The following is a 21,596-nucleotide window of genomic DNA, read 5'->3' as shown; positions in this document are numbered from 1 at the left end:
CAGGCAATAAAAATAAATAAAAATAATTAAGGCCGTTAATGACCATATTTTTGCTTCTATCCTCTTTTTGGATAGATACATGATAGTCTTTTTCTCATAAAGAGTATGTTGCTAATATAAAGTATCTCCAGGATTGGAACTTCTGTGAATTGTTCATAAAGTTTTGTATTAATTTCTAAGCTGTCAGTCAAGGACAGCTTACCTTCATATCTTTTTTTTAAATCTTTAAAATATATAGTCTTGGGGCGCCTGGGTGGCTCAGTCAGCTAAGCATCCAACTTCAGCTCAAGTCATGATACTGTGGTTCGTGGGTTTGAGCCCTGCATCAGGCTCTGTGCTGACAGCTAGCTCAGAGCCTGGAGACTGTCTTCCGATTCTGTGTCTCCCTTTCTCTCTGACCCTCCCCTGCTCACGCTGTCTCTCTCTCTCTCTCAAAAATAAAACATTAAAAAGTAAAATAAAATAAAATAAAATAAAATAAAATAAAATATATAGTCTTTATTCCTTGTGGTCCTTGTTAGCATACTCATCTTCAGGATGACAGATAACTTATGTCTACTTCTAAGGTTATTGCAAAGCATAATTTTCTAAAACTACACACATCACACATTATTTAAAGAGCAGTGAAAATTTGTTTTTTAAAAATAAGCAAAGGACGGGGAAGAGGGGAAAAACGGTGATGGGCATTGAGGAGGGCACTTGCTGGGATGAGTGATGGGTGTTATACATAAGTGACGAATCATGGGAATCTACCCCCAAAATCAAGAGCACACTGTATATACTGTATGTTAGCCAACTTGACAATAAATTATACTTAAAAAAAGCATAAGAGGTATTTACAACATTTTATATTGGAATGCTTTTAAAAGTATCCTTATTTTGCCTCTTTCCACACTTTAACTATACAGTAGCTCACAAAGTGTGGCTCTCAGAGAGTTAGCTGATTTCCCCAAGAGCACACCACAGTAGAACTCAGAAAACCAGATTTACTGATTACCATTCTAATGTGCTATCCATGACTACCACTATAGGCACTGTCTTCTTTCTCTTTAACAAAAAAAGAAAAACAAAAATAAACCACATTTTTCAGGTGAAAGATTTTTTTCCAATCTGTAATAACTACAGTCACTTTTACCAGAAATTACAAAAATGATGTGGATAATACGAATGATAACGTCAATGTGTACCTAAAGGGACCTCTGCATACAAGATAACAGAAGCTGATTTCGATTTTTATCATTCTCATTTTTCTTTTTGTGCACAAAGGTTCTTGACAAACTATTGCGCACTTTAACTGTTCATCAACATAAACTTATATTCAATATTACCTTAGAGTTTTCACTGTGGTTTTGCTAGTTTAAAAACAGTATAGTTTCTCTTACTATAAAATATATTTTGTAAAAATTTTATTTAAAGTGAATGTCATTTTCCCTCCAAAAACTGAGTTGTTAATTTTTAGTTTTGCTAGGTTTTACCTCTCTTCCTCCATAATGGAGTCTTCTTTCCCAGACATTTCTGATGTGCTGTCATACATCAGTTTGTGAGTTTCAATAAAGTTTTTCTGTAAGGCAGACATCTGAGCCATGATCTTCTGGCGGTGCAGTCTAGCAGCTTCAGCTTTTCTTTTTCGTTCTGCTTTTTCTTTATCATGAGTAATCTGGGCATTAAAAAACCACAAAAATTGGATAAGATCCAATTGTTAAAACTGACATATACTAGTCAGTCAGCAAAATTTCCTAGAGTAAGAGTCTGATAAAACTTGATTTCCCCTTAAGCCTAGATTCAATCTAATGTCTCAGAACTAGAATATAGGCCCCAGCATCTCAAACAACTAACTGCTGTTTTGGTTATTTTAATAATTTAATGTAAAAGCCCCAAGTACTTTAAATATCTAATAAACAGTCTTTTATACTCAATGCAGGTAGATTAAGAAATGAAATTAAATGAAACAAAATTCTTAAATCATACGTCAACTGTTTAATCACTGACATTTAATCAATTTTGGCCAACTTGATGCTATCTATAGTTACTACCAGATGCACTGCTAAAACCAATATTACTGACATGTATGATATCTTTTTATTGTTTTTTCTAACTTAAGTCCAGTGTTATTCTTTTAGGAGGAATAAGAGCCACAAGTAATAAAAAAATCATAAGTAATAGTATTCAAATAATTTTAAGATTAGACTCATCATTACCCAAATATTATTACATTTCATTGAATCTAAGATGTACCATTATCTTATGTTCTAAGAATGCTGATTAAATTATAAGAAGTCACTGATTATAGGATACATCCCAATTTCAGATATTAAAATATTTTAAAAATTAATAAAATATGGTATTTCCAACAGAGATCCACGTACACAAATTTTGTCTGCTTTTGTAAAATACATATATTATACTGGACAACTATGTGTCAAGCAGCACTAATGCCTGTGGTACAGAAACACAATGAACAAAGAAGATGGACACCTCACAAACTTTACAACAAACAGGTTCCTTCTAAAAAAAAGCAGCAGCTCCCTTACACCTGTAAAGTTCAAAGACAGAGAACATCACCATTAATATAAAAATATTACCTCGTCATTCTTAATAGATTCTGATCCTGATGTAGTTGCTACAATTAAACAAGATTTTTCTCTTAATCGCTTCACTGTATCAAACATCTGAAAAACATATGAAATGATAAAAAAAAGATTTGGTTAGACTGATGAGACACAGAAAAATTCACTAATTTGATTTTGTCATCATGTCACCAAATGTCTCTGACTTAAACTTTACATGTGCACACAGTATGCATATAAATAGTTACATAAGTAGTTTAAGTATATAAAAAGTGACTCCTGACTGTGATAAACACCTCCCCTAGTTGATTAGCAATATAGGTAAGCAGGAGGTTGCAGGCAACAAAATCAGCTGATTCCATCTGCAGGTATTAGTATACCTCTGCTTTTGCTAGGTAATTTTTTAAAATTATAAATTACTTTTTTAGTGCAAAGACATACAAAGACAAAAATACAAAATGGAAAGTGAAACCCTCTCCCTGATCCAAGTCCCTCTCCCCAAAATCAACTAAAGATTCTTAGTATTTGTTTGCATGAAAAAATTATCAGAATACATATTTCTTTATATTTACATATATTCTCATCAAAAGCAATCCTACCATATACATTGTTTCCTGTCTTTCTTTTTCACGTACCCTTTATCTGTGGAGATGTTTCCCCGATAGTTTGTATAGATCAGTCCATTCTTTTTAACAAAAATCAAAGTTTCTGCAATAGGATGGTACATCCATCCACAAAATTTGTTTGTATTTGAAGGAGTCTCAGTCTCATGTGTAAAAACCTTTCACTAGGAACTTACAACACAACTTTATACTGAACATTTGGGGAAAATTCCTAATGATTTTAAGAGTGGAAATTCCTAATGATTTTAAGAGTAGACACAAGTTCTTTTTGTATATTTTGACAATGAACTTTGGTATTCTAAAATAAAATCAATTTTTGGGAATAGATCTCTAATATATAATGCAGTGTCTTCAGGATATACATGTTGAACTAAACAACATTTCAATTTATTTTCTAAATAAAAATTGAAAACTTATCTACTTTCTGTTTTGGTTTTCTATCTTAAATGATTATACTGGCAAACTTAACACAAGTACTGAACATTTGTGAATTCAAGAGAAGTGTTAATAATAACATCATTACCTTATAGCTACACATCCAATTACACCAAACAACTTTAATGACTTACTCTAAGGAATAAAAAAAAGCCAACTGCTTGAAGTACAAATCAGTAGAAAGATCTCCATGGAAAATTACCAATCATATTCTAGTTATCAAAGCATATCTAGCTGATTACATCAGCATTTTTTAATAAATCTAGTGAGGTGAAGCTCCATAACCTTGGCTTCATGTTTTCATGTGGAGGGTCCCATTAAAGTAATATTCTGGCTTCTCTCCCTACACCTTATTCACTCCTCCCCAAAGGCACTGCCATCCACCCAACAGTTCAAGCTCCAAATGCAGAAGTCATTTTTGACTCCTTGGTCTCCCTCATCCCTTCCACCAGCTATCAGCTAGTTCTAGATTCTACTCCCAAATTACACCTGAATCACTCTGGATTCTTGCCATCTGCATCCGAGCCTTGATTATGCTTTTTTCTCACCAGAATTTCTGCAATAATTTTCTAATAGTTTCCCCGCTTTTACTCTTGTACCCAAATCCACTTACTTTACAGCAGCCATAATGATCTTACAAAAGTATAGACATTATGTCACTTAAAATACTTCAATAGTTTCCCACTGTCCTCAAAAATAAAATCCACCATTTTACCCTCCCCTGGGAGGTCCTGTATGATCTGGCCCCTGGCTGCCCTTCTGGCCTTGTTGCCTACCTTTCTCCCCTTCCCTCATTGTGCTTCAGTCACACTGGCCTTCTTTCCGGTCACCTTAGAGCTTTTTCAGTGCTGTTCCCTTTTTGTAGAATATTCTCCAGATTTTTCTAAGACTGGCTCATGTTACCTCCTAAAAGAGGTCTTTCTGGTTACCCATCTGAAGTTACCCTCTATTCACCTACTGAATTATCCTTTTTCTTTCCTTCCTTCTTTTCTTCCTTCCTTCCTTCCTACCTTCCTTCCTTCCTTCCTTTCTTTCTTTCTTTCTCTTCTTCTTTTTTAAATGTTTTATTTATTTCTGAGAAAGACAGCGTGAGCAAGGGAGGGTCAGAGAGAGAGGGAGACACAGAATCTGAAACAGGCTCCAGGCTCTGAGCTGGCTGTCAGCACAGAGCCCGATGCGGGGCTCGAACCCATGAACGTGAGATCGTGACCTGAGCCCAAGTTGGACGCTTAACCGACTGAGCCACCCAGGCGCCCCTTTCTTTCTCTTTCTCTCTCTCTCTCTTTCTTCATTTCTCTTTCTTTTTGAATTATCTTGTTGGATGCTTAACAGACTGAGCCACCCAGGCGCCCCTCTTTCTTTCTCTTTCTTTCTTTCTCTCTCTCTTTCATTCCTTCTTTCTTTATTTCTCTTTCTTTTTGAATTATCCTTTTTTTTTTTTTTTTCTGAAAGAGAGAAACAGTGTGAGCAGGGGAGGGTCAGAGAGAGAGGGAGACACAGAATCCAAAGACAGGCTCCAGGCTCTGAGCTAGCTGTCAGCACAGAGCCTGACATGGGGCTTGAACCCATGAACCATGAGATCATGACCTGAGCTTAAGTCAGACGCTTAACCGACTGAGCCACCCAGGTGCTCCTGAATTATCCTTTTCTTGTTTATTGCCTATACCTGAACTAGTATATGCTCCACGACAGCAAGCACCTTATCTATACTGTTCAGTGGGTAGAAATGACCATGGCACATAATAGGCATTCAAGAGATACTAAATAAATAATGACACAAATGAATAAATTTTAATTTATTTTATTTTAATTTTTAAAATTTTTTAATGATTTTATTTATTTTTGAGAGAGAGAGAGAGAGACAGTGCAAGCAGAGGAGGGTCAGAGAGAGAGGGAGACACAGAAGTTGAAGAGAGGCTCCAGGCTCTGAGCTAGCTGTCAGCACAGAGCCCAATGCAGGGCTTGAACCCACAAACTGTGAGATCATGACCTGAGCTGAAGTCGGACGCTTAACCAACTAAGCCACCCAGGCGTCCCCCGAATTTATTAAAAAAAAAAAATCCTTCCACTAGAATAGGAAAACACGTGAGTGACCATGAAATCAGCAGTAAATGACTTTACAATTGGAGAACAGTGGTTTAACATTACAGGCAAACAGAAGATTCTTAAATATATAAACCAAAATATGATCAGTTTATTTATCAGATTCACCTGTAGTATCCATGTTATCATGTCCTTCTGGCCTTCTAACTGAGGAATTCCTTTGAGTTTTTCCAAAAGCATTTGTATATTTTGAGCATTCATAGCTGAACTTCCCAATCCTTTTTTAAAACAGAAAAGTTACAAATCATAAATGAATATCTTCATAATCACGTATAAATTATAATTTACAGTTAATGTTATTCACACTGATAACCAAAGTTCATAAACACTCCCTTAAATACATTAATTTTTCAATGGAAGACTCTGTAATGACATGAAGTATTCAGTACTAAATTAAACTTGAAAAACTTGAATTACTTTAAAACTCTTAATACATTTTCCACTGGGGCTACTAAGTGAAATCTATCTTTAATGTCTGTGTCTTGCTTTTCCTCCACTTGGTTCACTGTCTAGTAAAAGTAGTTAATTAGAACCAAACTCCCAAAAACATGAAGGTGGGAGCTGTTTATATCTGTAAACAGTTTATATCCATAAACTGTCTTCATGGATCTAAAAAATTCAGTTTGTAAATAAAAAGGAGAAGTTTTTCTCCTGTTGGTCTCATAATCAATGTCCCTGGAATGTGCTTTGATGAAAATAATCTTAATCTAATAAATATCTAAATAAATCTTAAAAATCTAATCTAAACCTATCCTGTTCTGCTAGGTAAAAAACAGTGTAAAACAAACACATTATCATTCACTCAGATGTCAGCAATCATTTTACATTCAGGAACATTAATAACTTCCAAAGATGGGTAATGTGAATGTTATGGCTGATGAAGCAGCAAATATTTTGTAATACTGAGACAAAGAAGGAAAGTAAGAAACACAAAAATGGAGGGAAGGGAATCATGCAGTAAAAAGTTGTAGTAGAGGATTAAAAATATATTTTTGTCTTTGGAAACATTAGTTAGGAACTAACGATGCTAGTAAAACTCTTAAACAATTTCAGAACGTGTATGCTTTAAGGAGTGGCAGATTAACACTCTATAAGAGCTAAACTTTCAGTTGGTAATTAGCTGAAACTACTGAAAATTAATACCAAAACATACTTGAAGCCTTATGGTAAAAGTCAAATGTCACTTCTTCTTCAGGAGCTTTCTGAAGCTGTTGTTTTTCTTCTAGTAAACCCAATGCCAGAATATGAAATGCCTAACAGAGGAATATGAAAAAAACTTTATTAAAAAATGTTTTTAATGTTTATTTATTTTTGAAAGAAAAAGGGAGAGAGAGAGACAGACAGTGAGCAGGGGAGGGGCTGAGAGAGAGGTACACAGAATCTGAAGCAAGCTCCACACTCAGAACTGTCAGCGCAGAGACCAATTTGGGGCTCAAACTCATGGACGGTGAGATCATGCCCTGAGCCAAAGTCAGATGCTTAACCCACTGAGCCACCCAGGCAGCCCTGAAAAGATCTTTAAAACTATGCTTCCTCAAGTAAATATATTTTAAGTGAGGGTATAAAAATAAGCAATCTTATGGGTAAAAAATGGGCAAAGGCTATGAACCAGCAGCTCACAGAAAGAGAAATGATAAATACATATATGAAAAATGGTCAACCTCAATTAAAGAAATGTGAACTGAAACAAGACCACCCAGTTTTCATCTATTAGAGCAGCAAAAATTTTAGAGTTTAATAAAATACAGAGCTGGTTGAGGTGCTGGGAAACGGACACTTTTTGCCACAATGGTGATGGAAAAGTAAACTGGTGTAGCATTTTTGAAGGACAATTTGATACCTATCAAAAATGTAAAGGTACAGACTTAGTACTAGGAATCACTATGAAAGACATACTCAACTATGCAAAGATATTTGTACAAGGATGTACAAATTGTTATACAAAGACCTAAAAACAACCTAAGAACATCTATTAATAGGAGATTGGTTAAATGCACTATAGATATCCAAACAATGAAATATGCATCTGTCAGGAGTAAGATACGCCTATATTTGCTAATGTGGAATGATTTCCGGAAGATACAAACCGTTTAAAGTTTATTTATTTTTAGAGAGAGAGAAAGCATGCACGTGAACAGGGGAGAGGGACAGAGAAAGGGAGAGAGAATCCCCAGCAAGCTGAACCTGAGCCTGACCTGAGCCAAAACCCAGAGTTGGACATTTAACCAAATGAGCCACACAGGTGCCGCAGGAAGATGACGAACCTTTAACAGTGCTTATCTCCTAGGCAGGATACTAGGAGGTAGGCAGAAAAATTTTAATTTTTGATTTCAAATATATCTCCACGGTTTGAGAAGTTTTACTCATGTATTTACCTCTGCTATAACAAAAATCGAGATGCACATTAATGGTATGACAGCATTTAAAGCCTCCATACCAACAATAGCCAAGGAAGAAAATTAATTAAATTTTAAATTAAGTTAAATAAAAATCCAGTTATAGCTACCAAAGGTGACAGTATCAAGAAAAACAGCTACTTACACTTAATGAGCTAATTCTCATAAAAACTCTATGAAATTATTATACTTATACCACTTACAAACAGGGAAATTATTCTTTGCCCCTAAATAGAAAGTGGGTTAACCCAAGATTTCAAATCTGTCTTCAAATCTTTATTACACTCCTCATAATTCAAGTGAAACAAGAAATATAGAAAATTATGATGCAAAAGGGATACGACAATTTATTATTAGCAGGGTAGGCCTTTTAAAAAATGTATTTATTTTAAAAAAATGTTTTTTAATGTTTCATTTATTTCTGAGAGAGAGAGACAGCGTGAGCAGGGGAGGGTAAGAGAGAAAGGGAGATACAGCATCTGAAGCAGGCTCTAGGTCCTGAGCTGTCAGCACAGAGCCTGATATGGGGCTTGAACCCATAAACTGCGAGATTGTGACCTAAGCCGAAGTCAGACACTTAACTAAGGCACCCAGGTGCCTCCTCCCCCAAATTTTTTTTAAGTTTATTCATTTATTTTGAGAGACAGAAAGCATAGGTGGGGGAGGGGCAGAGAGAGAGTGGGAGACAGAGACAGAGACAGAGAGAGAGAGATTCCGAAGCAGGCTCTGCACTGTCAGCATGGAGCCCAATGAGGGGATTGAACTTAAGAACTGTAAGATCATGACCTGAGCTTAAGGTGAATGCTTAACCAACTGAGTAATCCAGGTGACCTCCACTTTTTTTGTAATATTAATGGGTGCCCAAGAGTAAGGATATTATTTAAAAAAAATTTTTTTTAATGCTTTATTTCTGAGAGAGAGAAAGCATGAGCAGGGGAGGGTCAGAGACAGAGGGAGATACAGAATCTGAAGCAGGTTGCAGGCTCTGAGCTAGCTGTCAGCACAGAGCCCGATGTGGGGCTCGAACCTACGAACTGTAAGATTATGACCTGAGCCGAAGTCGGACACTTAACCAAGCCACCCATGCGCTCCACCAAGAGTAAGGACATTAAAAAGCATGAGAATATGTCACTAAGAAAGTTTGTGCCACATCTAAACTCTTTTTAATGACCCCTAGGACTGAAGTTAAAAAGACCAAAAATCTCTCTGGCTTCTCAAGAACTCTATGAAGTAGAAAAAATATTCGAAGTAGAGAAAATAATTCAGGTATACGTACCATCTGAAGCATCCCTTCAGTCCACAAGTTAGAATCTGTGTCAACTGCCCGCTCAAATATGGTCCTGAGAATGTACATCATGATATCACAATTGAGAAGGTTAACCACTTTGCTGAAAGCAGGGCAGAATTCAGGAGGTGGTGGTGGTGGTAATGCTAAAGTGAGTAGGAGATGGATGGCAGAAGAGACAAACAAGTACATTTTTATTTGGATTATCCAACATGCTAAATTGCATATGTCCAAGTCATAGATTACATGCAAAACAACACATGATTTTTTTACTTTTTGAAAATATCAACATCAAAGGAATTATACATAAGTCACTATATCAGTTACCCAAAATAAACTCCATTTGCTATAAATTTAAAAATTGTATCACTGCTGATGTAAGCCATATCTTAATATGAGGGCAAGAAATAAAGGGGCCTTAACACTTTCATTAGTCACCCACTCTTAAAAAACAACAAAAACAAAATTGAAAAACACTATATACTTGGCTGATACAAAACCACAGTAAATAGTCAAAATAAGTCAAATCAGAATCTCACTTTTTACCTTCATCTTTGTTTTCTTGTTTTCTCCTTTTCTTCTGCATATGTTCCGCCTATGTATATATTAAAAAAAAAAAGTCTATCTTTAAATATACTGCCTGGCAGGCATGAAACAAATGGAATACTTTGAAGCAGGCAGGAAAGTTCCAGGAGCCGACCCAAATATCTTATATATTGATGTCTTAAAAATGTTACCTGGTACCAGAAATAAAATGACTGTCCTAGGGAGAGCCACTGCCAAAGAGATGAGTAACATCCCTCCTCAAGACTTTAGTTCCCATTCTTTCAGTCAACATTCATCTTGTGCCCATTATATTCAGGGCATTGTAATATGGCCTGGAAATTATTCATTTTGTAAGGATGAGTCCAGACATCATCCTAAGCAATCAAACTTAACGTCACCCTTAATGGGACGAATAGACATCATGAACCTGATTTGATACAATGTATTATCTATATAACATTCTTGCCCCAAAACATTTAATTTGAATCTAACCATGAGAATACAATCAGATACATCTAGAATGTAGGATATTCTAAAAGACCACTAGCCTGTACTCTACATGGCAATGGCATATTATGAAATGGCAATATTGGGGCACCTGGGTGGCTCAGTTGGTTAAGCGTTTGACTTTGGCTCAGGTCATGATCTCACGTTTTGGGAGTTCGAGCCTCGCACTGGGCTCTGTGCTGACAGCTTAGAGCCTTGGAGTCTGCTTCAGATTCTGTGTCTCTCCCTCTCTCTGCCCCTCCCATGCTCATGTTCTGTCTCCCTCTGTCTCTCAATAATAAAAACATTAAAAAAAATTATGAAATGGCAATATTATAAAGACAAAAAAAGGCAAAAATATTCTCCTAAATTAAAGGAGATTAAAGAAGGGCAGCGCCTGGGTGGTTCAGTTGGTTAACCATCTGACTTCGGCTCAGACCATGATCTCATGGTTCGTTGGTTTGAGCCCCAAGTCGGGCTCTGTGCTGACAGCTAGCTCAGAGCCTGGAGCCTGTTTCANAAAAAAGAGGAGATTACAGAAACATGATACCAAAAAGAGTGCAGGATCCATGACTGAATCCTCCTCCCCATGAGACTGGGATAAAGGATATTTTTGGTAAATAGAAAAATTTAAATATTGCCTATACTCTAGGTAACATCACTGATTCAATTTTAATTTCTTGGGTGAGATAATGGCCTCTATTAACGAGAACCAGTATAAAACTATAGAAAAACCAGGAAATTTCCTGTGGAGTTAGAAAGCATAAAGCATTTTAGGCTTATTTACTGAAGAGGATATTCTTTCCTACCTTGCTATGTTGTGTTTTGGAATAATGATAAAAGTACATATTGAAGTCTTTCAATGATTCATCTTTCAGTTCATAAACTCCATGGCCTGAAACACCTGGTTTCCTAAACAGAAAATACAGAGATGAACTGCAGTTTTCCTGTAGTACACAATGCTGACAAAATAAGAACCTAAACATTAATTAAAACTCAAAATCTAGAAGAAATAATTGTATCTCAATCAGCTTGCTTAAACCAAAATGACTAATTTCATTCCAACAGTAAAACTAAAAACCTACATGGCAAGCTCAAAGTTCTAACAGCTCACTTATATTTAATAATTAAGAAATTTAAACAAATTTGAGCAAGTTTATTTTATATTATATGGACCTGATCTCAGGTGGGGTTTTTTTAAGCTTCTGAAATCTAAAATTTGCTTGTTCAACTAAAGCACACTGCATTGTCCAAGAAAGTCAAATCTAAAATGGTAGTGAGATATCAAATTGTAGATGAAAATTCAGTGCAGAATCCTCTATTCAGCACTATAAGGAAAAGCACCAAAGCCAAAAGAAGTACATCATGTTTGTTCTACATATGAAACAGCTTTTGGTTCCTGTTGAATTTTTAAGTGAAATATTTTATTGAACATTACTAAACCATAAAAAACTATATCCCATTTTTAAAGTTATTTAAAACTAGTAATTTATTTGTTTATAAACAGAAAGTAGAAATTCACTACTGATAAGAAGTTTTTGAATTTCAAGAATTAATAATCCACTTAAAATCTTATTTTCATCTCCTATATCTCAAAGAATCAAAGAATTGTAAAATCTCCCATTCAGTAGGCTAATTTTTTGTTGATGGTCTCCTTCACCATGCAAAAGTTTTTTATTTTAATGTAGTCCTAATAGTTTATTTTTGCTTTTGCTTCCCTTGCTTTAAAAGGAGATATATTTAGAAAAATATGTCTAAATTTTTTTTAGACATTGCTACGATGTTAGAAATTACTGCTTGTGTTCTCTTCTAGGATTCTTATGGCTTTAGGTTTCATACTGAGGTCTCTAATACATTCTGGGTTTATTTATTTTTTGGGGGGGTATTTTTATATATAGTATTAATAGGTGGTCCAGTTTCATTCTTTTACATGTAGCTGTCCAGTTTTCATTTATTGAAATGGTATTCCCAGTATCATTTATTGAAGAGTCTGTGTTTTCCCCACTGTACATTTTTGCCTCCTTTGTCATAGATTAATTGACTATATGGTCAACAGATTGACTACATGGTCAATTAATCAATGGGTGTAATTCTGGGCTCTATTTTCTCTTCCAATGATCTATGTGCCTGTTTTTGTGCCAGTGGCATACTGTTGTTGTTGTTGCTTTTTAAATTCCAGTATAATCAACATACAGTGTTATATTAATTTCAGCTCTAAAATATTGATTCAGCAATTCCATACGTTGCCCAGTGCTCATCACAAGTGCCTTCTTAATTCCTATCACCTATTTCACCCATCTCCCCATGCACCTCTGGTCTGGCAACCACCAGCTTGTTCTTGGGGACACCTGGGTAGCTTAGTCAATTCAGTGTCCACCTTTGGCTCAGGTCATGATTTCATGCCTCGTGAGTTTAAGACTCACTTGAGCTCTGTGCTGACAGCTCAGAGCCTGGAGCCTGCTTCAGATTCTGTGTCTGCATCTTTCTCTGCCCCTCCCCACTTTGTGCTGTCTTCCTCAAAAATAAACATTAAAAAAAAAAGTCTGTTTCTTTGTTTGTCTCCTTTTCCTTTGTTTGTTTTGTTTCTTAAACTCCACATACAAGTGAGCTCATTTGGTACCTTTCTCTAACTGACTTATTTTGCTTAGCTTTACACTCTCTAGGTCCATGTATACTGTTGCAAATGTCAAGATTTTATTCTTTCTTATGGCTGAGTAATGTTCCATTGTATAATATATACCATGTCTTCTTCATCCATTCATCTGTCTCTGAACACTTGGGCTGCTTCCATAATTTGTCTATTGTAAATAATGCTGCAGTAAACATAGAGGTGCATGTATCCCTTTGAATTGGTGTTTTTGTACTTTCTGGGTAATAGTGTGCCATTACTGGACTGTAGGGTAGTTCTATTTTAACTTTTTAAGGAACCTCCATACTGTTTACACAGTGGATGCACCAGTTTGCATTTCTACCAACAGTTCAAGAGGGTTCCTTTTTCTCCACATCCTCATCAACACTTGCTATTTTGTGTATTTTTATTTTGGTCATTCTGACTATACTGTTTTGATTACTATAGCTTTGTAGTATATCTTGAAATCCGGAATTAGGACACCTCCAGCTTTGTTCTTCTTTCTCAAGATTCTGTTGGCTATTTGGGGTCTTTTGTGGTTCCACACAACTTTTAGTTCGAGTTTTGTGGAAAATGCTGTTGATATTTTGACAGGGATTGCACTGAATCTATAGATTGCTTTGGGTAATATGGAGATTTTAATAATATTAATTCTTTTAATCCATAAGCTGGACTATTCTTCCATTTGTTCATCCTCTATTTCTTTCATCAATCAAAAACTTAACTAGTAATAGCCTACTTCTGACTAGGAACCTTACTAATAACATAGTCAATACAATATTTTGCATATTTTGTATGTTAAATATATCATATGCTGCATTCTCACAGTAAAGTAGGCTAGCAAAAAGAAAATGTTAAGAAAATCATAAATGAAAAAATATACTAACAGTACTATACTGTAAAAACTCCGTGTGTAAGTGGACCCAAGCTATTCGAACTGTGTTGAAGGGCCAAGTTTACTTACTATTTAAGTCACTTAGTATCATGAATGAGTATTTCTCATAGATTTTCCAAATATACTCACTTATTTATTTTTATTTATAAATATAATTTATTGTCAAGTTGGCTAACATACAGTGTGTGAAGTATGCTCTTGGTTTTGGGGGTAGATTTCCATGGTTCATTGCTTACATATAATACCCAGTGCTCATCACAACGAGTGCCCTCCTCAATGCCCATCACCCATTTCCCCCTCTTCCCCCCCTCCACCCACCTTCAGTTGGTTCTTTTTATTTAAGAGTCTCTTATTGTTTGCCTCCCTCCCCCCTGTAAGTATTTTTTTCCCCTTGCCTTCCCCCATGTTCTTCTATGAAGTTTCTCAAGATCCACATATGCAAAAATACTCATTTCTTCAACAAACACATTACTAAGTGGTTACTGTGTACCTTTCATTTCACCCTTTCTAACCTGTACTCCATTCCTGTTCTTAGGAGTTGAGGCAAGGACTTCAGAGCTTCTACAAATATCCAAAGTACTATAGCAAAGATTGGTTTATTTCTCAAAATAAGTATAAATATTAAGTACTTACTTAAATGTGGCCACTTTGTTTATGACATTCTCTAAGCCAGTTTCATTATTTTCCTGTTGAAAAAATATTTTTGTCATTTTTACCTTTATGTAATGACTTTTCCTTCTCTTACTGTGAACTACAATACATTTCAACAGCATTCCTGAAGAACTTTGTAAACAATAGAAAAAGATCAACTTCCAGTATAAATAAAATTAGGTCTGAAACCAATTAGCTTTGTTTTGAGGAAACAATTTCTTAACAGAAATAAGATCTATAAATAAGCTACTTAAGGAAGAAATTTTATCTAAATTTGCCCTCATACACATTTATGTACATACATACAGATACACACACACACACACACACACACACACACACACACACACCCAACAGTTCAAAGAAAAAGAGCTTAGGGTGCCTGGCTGGCTCAGTTAGTGGAACATGTGACTTTTTTTTTTTTAATTTTTTTTAATGTTTTATTTATTTCTGAGAGAGAGAGACAACGTGAGCAGGGGAGGGTCAGAGGGAGGGGGAGACACAGAATCTAAACAGGCTCGAGGCTCTGAGCTAGTCATCAGCACAGAGCCCAACGTGGGGCTCAAACCCATGAACCGTGAGATAATGACCTGAGGCAAAGTCGGATGCTTAACCGCCTGAGCCACCCAGGCGGCCCAGGAACATGTGACTCTTGATCTAAGGGTTGTGAATTTGAGCTCCAGGCTGGGTGTGGACATTACTTTAAAAATATAATAATAAAAAAATTAAGAAAAAAAAGAAAAAGAGCTTTCCTTATTTATTATGTTCATCACCCACATTATTTAAGCACATGTTCATGCTGTACCGATACCTAAAACCAAGGTTACAAAATAAATGGAATCTACAGCCAAACACATGTAGATGTCCAAATGTATTCTAACTTCTGCATTATAATAATTTTCTCATTGGCCAGAACTTCCTTGATCAAGGAATACTTTTTTTAATGAAGTCATTTAAAATCAGGATAAGAACACAGTTGAGATACTAAAGCAAGCACACAGATTCCTATAGTTTTGCAAAAACTAAGGCATTTAACCTCCTTTTAAAATAATGCACATGGGGCACCTGGGTGGCTCAGTTGGTTAAACATCTGACTTCAGCTCAGGTCATGATCTCAGTTTGTGAGTTCAAACCCTGCATCAGGCTCTGTGCTGACAGCTCAGAGCCTGGATCCTGATTCAGATTCTGTGTCTCCCTCTCACTCTGCCCCTCCCCTACTCACACTCTGTCTCTGTTTCTCAAAAATAAATTAAAAAATGCACATGGGCAGGTGATGACCAGGTGGCTCCATCAGTTAAGCATCTGGCTCTTAATTCTGGGTCAGGTCATGATCCGATTTGTGAATTCAAAACTCCATCTGGCTCTGTGCTGACATCGCGGAGCCTGCTTGGGATTCTCTCTTTGCTCCTCCTCCTGCTTGTGTTCCCTCTTTCTCTCTCAAAATAAATAAAATAAAATAAAATAAAATAAAATAAAATAATGCACTAGGGGTAACCAATGAAGTTACGGTATTCCTTAAAGCATTCTTTTTGCAAAGTATGGTATGCATATCACTAGGGGCATGTCAAATTTTTTATGTTGTACACAGTTACATATTTTTAAAAATTTCGATACTCACTTATTTTAATATGTATTAGGAAAAAAATCCAGAATCTAAACCTACTATTCCACTGATAGTATTGCTTAGAACGATGCCAAGAAAAATGTAAATTTATCTGTATTAATAATTATAAAATTGGTAGAGGGATATGCAGAAGTTATGAACGTAATATGCCAAATGGTTAGGCTAAGAATCAACTAAGAATAAAACTAGAAAAAGGGTTGCCTAGGTGGCTCAGTCAGGTAAGCATCCAACTTCGGCTCAGGTCATGATCTCGCAGTTTGTGAATTTGAGCCCTGTGTCAGGATCAATAGCTCAGAGCTTCGAGCCTGTTCAGATTCTGTGTCTCCCTCTCTTTCTCTGCCCCTCCCTTGCTTGTTCTCTCTCAAAAAATTTTTAAACAAACAAATAATAAAACTGGAAAAAGAGACAAATATTTTTGGGGAAAAATGATCAACAGTCAAAGTTTATCTCTATTCTACTTCTCTGGAAAACCTACATAGCAGGTAAATTCAATTATCTTTTAAGAATCATTGTTCTAATCCATAATTAAATCTCAGGAGAAAAAATAATGAGACTCACAATCTTGAGGACTATGACTTCAATTATCAGCAAATACAAAAACATAAATATCACTTGAGGTGGCCATGAGACCATACTCTGCAAATCTCCAGTTAGAAGCAACAGATATACTAATGAGGGCTCACTCTGGGAGAGAGGGGAAGACATCAAGCCTGGATTGGATTACTCAGCAGTCTAGAATGCTTCTATCTAAACTTCTACCTTCTTTCCTTCACCTGGAATCAGCTTTGCCTCATAGTCTGATGGCTCCCAAGCTTTTCCAAGTTTCCTCACCATTTTCTCTCATAGGTATTCTTCCTAATAAATTCTTAAATATTTGTTTTGTCTTGACATCTGCTTCTCAGAAGATCCACACTGATAGGTTACTCAAATAGTCTCAGTATTTCAAGGCACCCCCATTTTCTCTAGGGAATTTTTATTTTGAGGTAAACAAAAGTCAAGGAGTTTCCTTCTCTACAATGTTTTCCAAATAGCCATAATATTTCTCAAATGTTTCCTAATGCCCAAAAGTCCAGAATTAAAGTTTATACCACTAAAGAATGAATAGTTGTAGATCTGCAAATTTCACTAAATAAAGTTTCCTAAAACTTCAAAGTAGATTTGTTTCCAATTCCAAAAAAGAAAAAAAACCCAACACATCTTAAGGTGAATGGAGTAAAAAACAATGCTGGACTTACGTTCTCGGGTAAATTTTTGGCAATGGCACTGTGTGGCATGGGTTCAATACAAAGCAAGTGAATAATTTCTCTCATCGTGACCTCCTCTTTGGTCACATTTCCCACTCCGGGTACATAACGCTCGCCTAATACAAACAATGAAAACAAGAAGTAAAACAATCAATTGCTTTCTATTTAAATCTCTTCTACCAGTAACACTTATAGAGAACTCTGCATTAAGTCTATGAGAAAGGGATTAAAAATTATTTAGACATGTTCCTAAATCTGAAAATGTATTTGTTAAAAGACAGAGGAAGAAAAATGAAGAGATCTAAAGAACACAGGCCTTCTCTTAACCTATCCTTGTACACATATAAACACACACGCACAAAAGTATATATACACATACTCAGACATTATAAACAAGGCCCCTTAATTAAATTATCATGTGTTTCTAATACTGGAAACAAGGCAGATGGCATTGAAAGACCAGTGGCCATCAGTAAACAAAAGCTTTTCTTTCAAGATCTTCAATTTTGTCTCTACTTGTTATTTACGATAGAATAAAGTGAAAACTCACAAACAAGATCCTTAGAAATGTTGTTACAGGCTAAATGACAAAACAGTAATATGTATCATGAATGACTGGTGCTGCTAAAATGCCTACCCGAGCATGTTTCCAATTTGCATCTCAATAAACTGCCAAATGGAGAGAGAAAATAGCTAAATTAACTATGGGAATTTCACTGGTGTTGAAAACATCTAATTCTCATTGCCTTAAGAAGGCCTATGGTATCTGGCCTTATGTCACCACTGATTTGCAATCTACAAAGTCCTACTATATCTATAATAAAGTTATTATAAAGACAGGAAACTTCTGCCTAAGAGATTTGATAAATCTATAATTAGCCAAAGAATGGCTTTTTGTGAAGTGAATTCATTTCAAACAGATTATCCCTCTTAACATTTGTAAAGCACATTATAACTTTCAACTTTTCTTCCTAAAACAATATTCTTAGAAGTTTAGTGCTAGGAAGAAGCTCAGGAATAATATAGGTATCTTCCAATTTTACAAATCAGGAATCTGAGACCCCAAAAATGTAAATGCATGCTCTTGATATTATAAATGATTCATAAAAATCAATAATTACAATACATACTTTAGAATATTATATAGCTTATATATAGTAATAATACAGTTACTTACACACATCTATTAATGATAAAATATATTAAATGTTGACTCCTGAAAGTAATGAACTTACTGTACTCAGGAATATAGCAAGTATTAACTAAAAATCAAATCATATAGGAGGAAAACCCAATAAATTTAGATAAACACAGTAACAGTTAAATAATAGTACCAATAATAAAACAGTAAAAATATAAAATAGCTAAAATATACTGCTAGAAATTCTTCATACAGTATTCTAAGAACAAACATAAAACTTATCAACTTTTTATAATTTAATAAAGTATATCAATTTAAAAATCTTTTATACATTTACATCTCACTTTGCAATGAAGTTCACCACACTTTCTGCTGAGACAGAGCAGCCAGTCAGTAACTATCTCTCTGAAAACAAGTAAAACGAACCCAAGTTTTCAGATTTAGCCCAGGGGTAGAATCCTCACTAGGAACTAATAGTAAAAAGCATGTGTGCTACAGTAAAGTAAGAAACAATATCCAGAATGAGAGGTCAAGAACTTTTACCTAAGTGATAAAATCAACAAAGACTATAACACAGAACATTAAAAAAAACAACAACAAAAAAAACGTACGGCCAATATTTGCCCAAAGTAAAAAGAATGACACAATTTAAAAAACCTTATTTACTTAAACCTGTATTACTTTGAAATTTCATGTATAAAATTTTTGTATTTATAAAATTTCACAAAATTTTTTTAGCACTCAATGTATAGGTATTTTTCATCTATATTTCTAACACGGATAATTGTATTCCAGACAAACAAGATCAAATAATTATAAATGAGGTATTGAAAAATAAAGATGTAACAGAGCTGGGCTTTTAAAAAGCTAGGTTTCTAAACACATCAATCATATTAGTCACATTAATCTCTAATATTCTATGCTATATTTAGGAGGAGAGTAAAATGATAAATTATAGTTTTTATTAATGTTCTCTCTGAAAACAACTCGTAAGATTAATGTTTTAATCTTACCCACAATATAGATGAGGACTTGCAGCATTTCTTCTATTAATGTATTATATTGTTTAATCAAATCCTATTGAATCAAAAAAGAATGAATTAGTTACATAAGAACCAAAAGCCTTTATAAAACATACATTTCTGGATCAGACTCGTGGTTTATGCGGTGCAGTATTTTCCTTCAGACTACAGCAGAAAATTAGGTAATTTCCTTTACTGACATCAAATTCCATAAGGTTCACAGTACCCGGCATATAGTAAGAACTCAAAAAAAATTATTGTTTTCATTATTATTACCATATACCTTAACTCAACAAACTAATTCTTAGGACTTCCTTCTTACCTGGGTTGGTGAAAGAGTGGCTTCAAATAACAGATACAAGTTTTCATGAGAATACTCTTCCTTAACACCCCTCTTACTTAAGTAATGTATAGCAAATGAGATAGTTTTCACTGAGTATAAAACAAGACTAAAAAATTTGCTTTGTATTTTGTATCCTATTCTTTGGTCCTTTGCAAGTAACTTCTAATTTGAAAAAATAAAATAACATGATTCATAAATTCAAAGTGTGTAAGGACTACTTTGTCAGTTTGTAACATATATTAAAGCAATGAAGATCTGACAAAACTACATAGGACAACAAATTATGAACTGTGAAAAATGTAATAAATACAAGTGAAGAATATCCTTATTAAATAAGGAACTTTTTACAAAAACTGAAAAAGAGGAAAGGACTAGAAAGATAATTTACTATCAGAAAGAGGGGACAAAGGTAAATAATCATGAAAACATGGTCAACTTCACTGTTACTTAAAGAATTACACCTGCAAATAAAAGCCCACCTTTCACCTACCGTATCAACTAGTGCTATAAGAGATGTACACACTGCAAAAGAACGTACATTTTAGTAACTCTTCTGAGAGCAGTGTGACAATATGTATTAAGAGTCTTAAGAAAGAGGATATTATTTTCTCCAACTAATCCTCTTCTAAGTTTATCTTAACAAAATAATTAGGCACGTATTTAAACCCTGAGGTACAGAGATGTTTATAAGACCAAAAATAAAAATTAAAAAAACCTCTTCAGCAATAGGGGACAAAAGTATAATGCAACTGTACAGTGCAATACCATATAACCTTTAAAAATTATGATATAAAGGGCGCCTGGGTGGCTTAGTCGGTTAAGCGTCCGACTTTCACTTAGGTCATGATCTCGCAGTTCGTGGGTTCGAGCCCCGCGTCGGGCTCTGTGCTGACTGCCAGCTCAGAGCCTGGAGCCTGTTTCGGAGTCTGTGTCTCCCTCTCTCTCTGACCCTCCCCTGCTCATGCTGTCTCTCTCCCTTTCCTAGAAATAAATAAAAAATATTAAAAAAAAAAATTATGATATTAAAAAAAGTGGTGGTGTATTCATTTAAAGACAAGAAAAAAAACCTATCATAATATCTCATTAAGCACAGAAAGCAAATTACCAAAGAGCACATACAAAAGGATCCAATTTTTGTTTTAAAAACAAACAAGATGGGAATGTAAACTGGTACAGCCACTCTGGAAAACAGTATGGAGGCTCCTCAAAAAATTAAAAATAGAACTATCCAGAGGTGCCTGGGTGGCTCAGTTGGTTAAGCATCTGACTTCGGCTCAGGTCATGATCTCACAGTCTGTGGGTTCGAGTCCCGTCTCAGGCTCTGTGCTGACAGATCAGAGCCTAGAGCCTGCTTCAGATTCTGTGTCTCCCTCTCTCTTTGCCCCTCACCCACTCGCTCTCTGTCTCTGTCTCTCAAAATAAAATAAAGACATAAAAAATTTTTTTAAATAAATAAATAAAAATAGAACTATCCTACAACCCACCAACTGCACTACTAGGTATTTATCCAAGGGATACAAGTATGCTGTTTTGAAGGGGTACACGCACCCCAATGTTTATAGTAGCACTATCAACAATAGCCAAAGTATGGAAAGAGCCCAAATGT

General features: G+C 35.2%; 1 protein-coding gene across 1 annotated transcript in view; it reads right to left on the bottom strand.

Moving 5' to 3' along the window:
* UBR1 (ubiquitin protein ligase E3 component n-recognin 1) overlaps positions 1-21,596 on the bottom strand; it is a 133,822-nt gene that overhangs the window by 43,979 nt on the left and 68,247 nt on the right. Inside the window, exons 20-29 of the mRNA XM_077764583.1 lie at positions 19,639-19,702; positions 17,476-17,600; positions 14,599-14,651; positions 11,251-11,353; positions 9,956-10,004; positions 9,401-9,555; positions 6,882-6,981; positions 5,837-5,946; positions 2,583-2,669; positions 1,476-1,657 (exon numbers count right to left, since the gene is read on the bottom strand). Coding sequence (XP_077620709.1) covers positions 1,476-1,657; positions 2,583-2,669; positions 5,837-5,946; positions 6,882-6,981; positions 9,401-9,555; positions 9,956-10,004; positions 11,251-11,353; positions 14,599-14,651; positions 17,476-17,600; positions 19,639-19,702 — 1,028 coding nt within the window. The remainder of the gene's footprint in view (positions 1-1,475; positions 1,658-2,582; positions 2,670-5,836; positions 5,947-6,881; positions 6,982-9,400; positions 9,556-9,955; positions 10,005-11,250; positions 11,354-14,598; positions 14,652-17,475; positions 17,601-19,638; positions 19,703-21,596) is intronic.

Source organism: Crocuta crocuta, unplaced genomic scaffold (assembly GCF_008692635.1).
Source record: "Crocuta crocuta isolate KB4526 unplaced genomic scaffold, BGI_CrCroc_1.0 scaffold102, whole genome shotgun sequence".
Classification (NCBI taxonomy): Eukaryota; Metazoa; Chordata; class Mammalia; order Carnivora; family Hyaenidae; genus Crocuta; species Crocuta crocuta.
The sequence above is the reverse complement of the archived record's forward strand: the minus strand, read 5'-3'. Positions and strand labels throughout refer to the sequence as shown.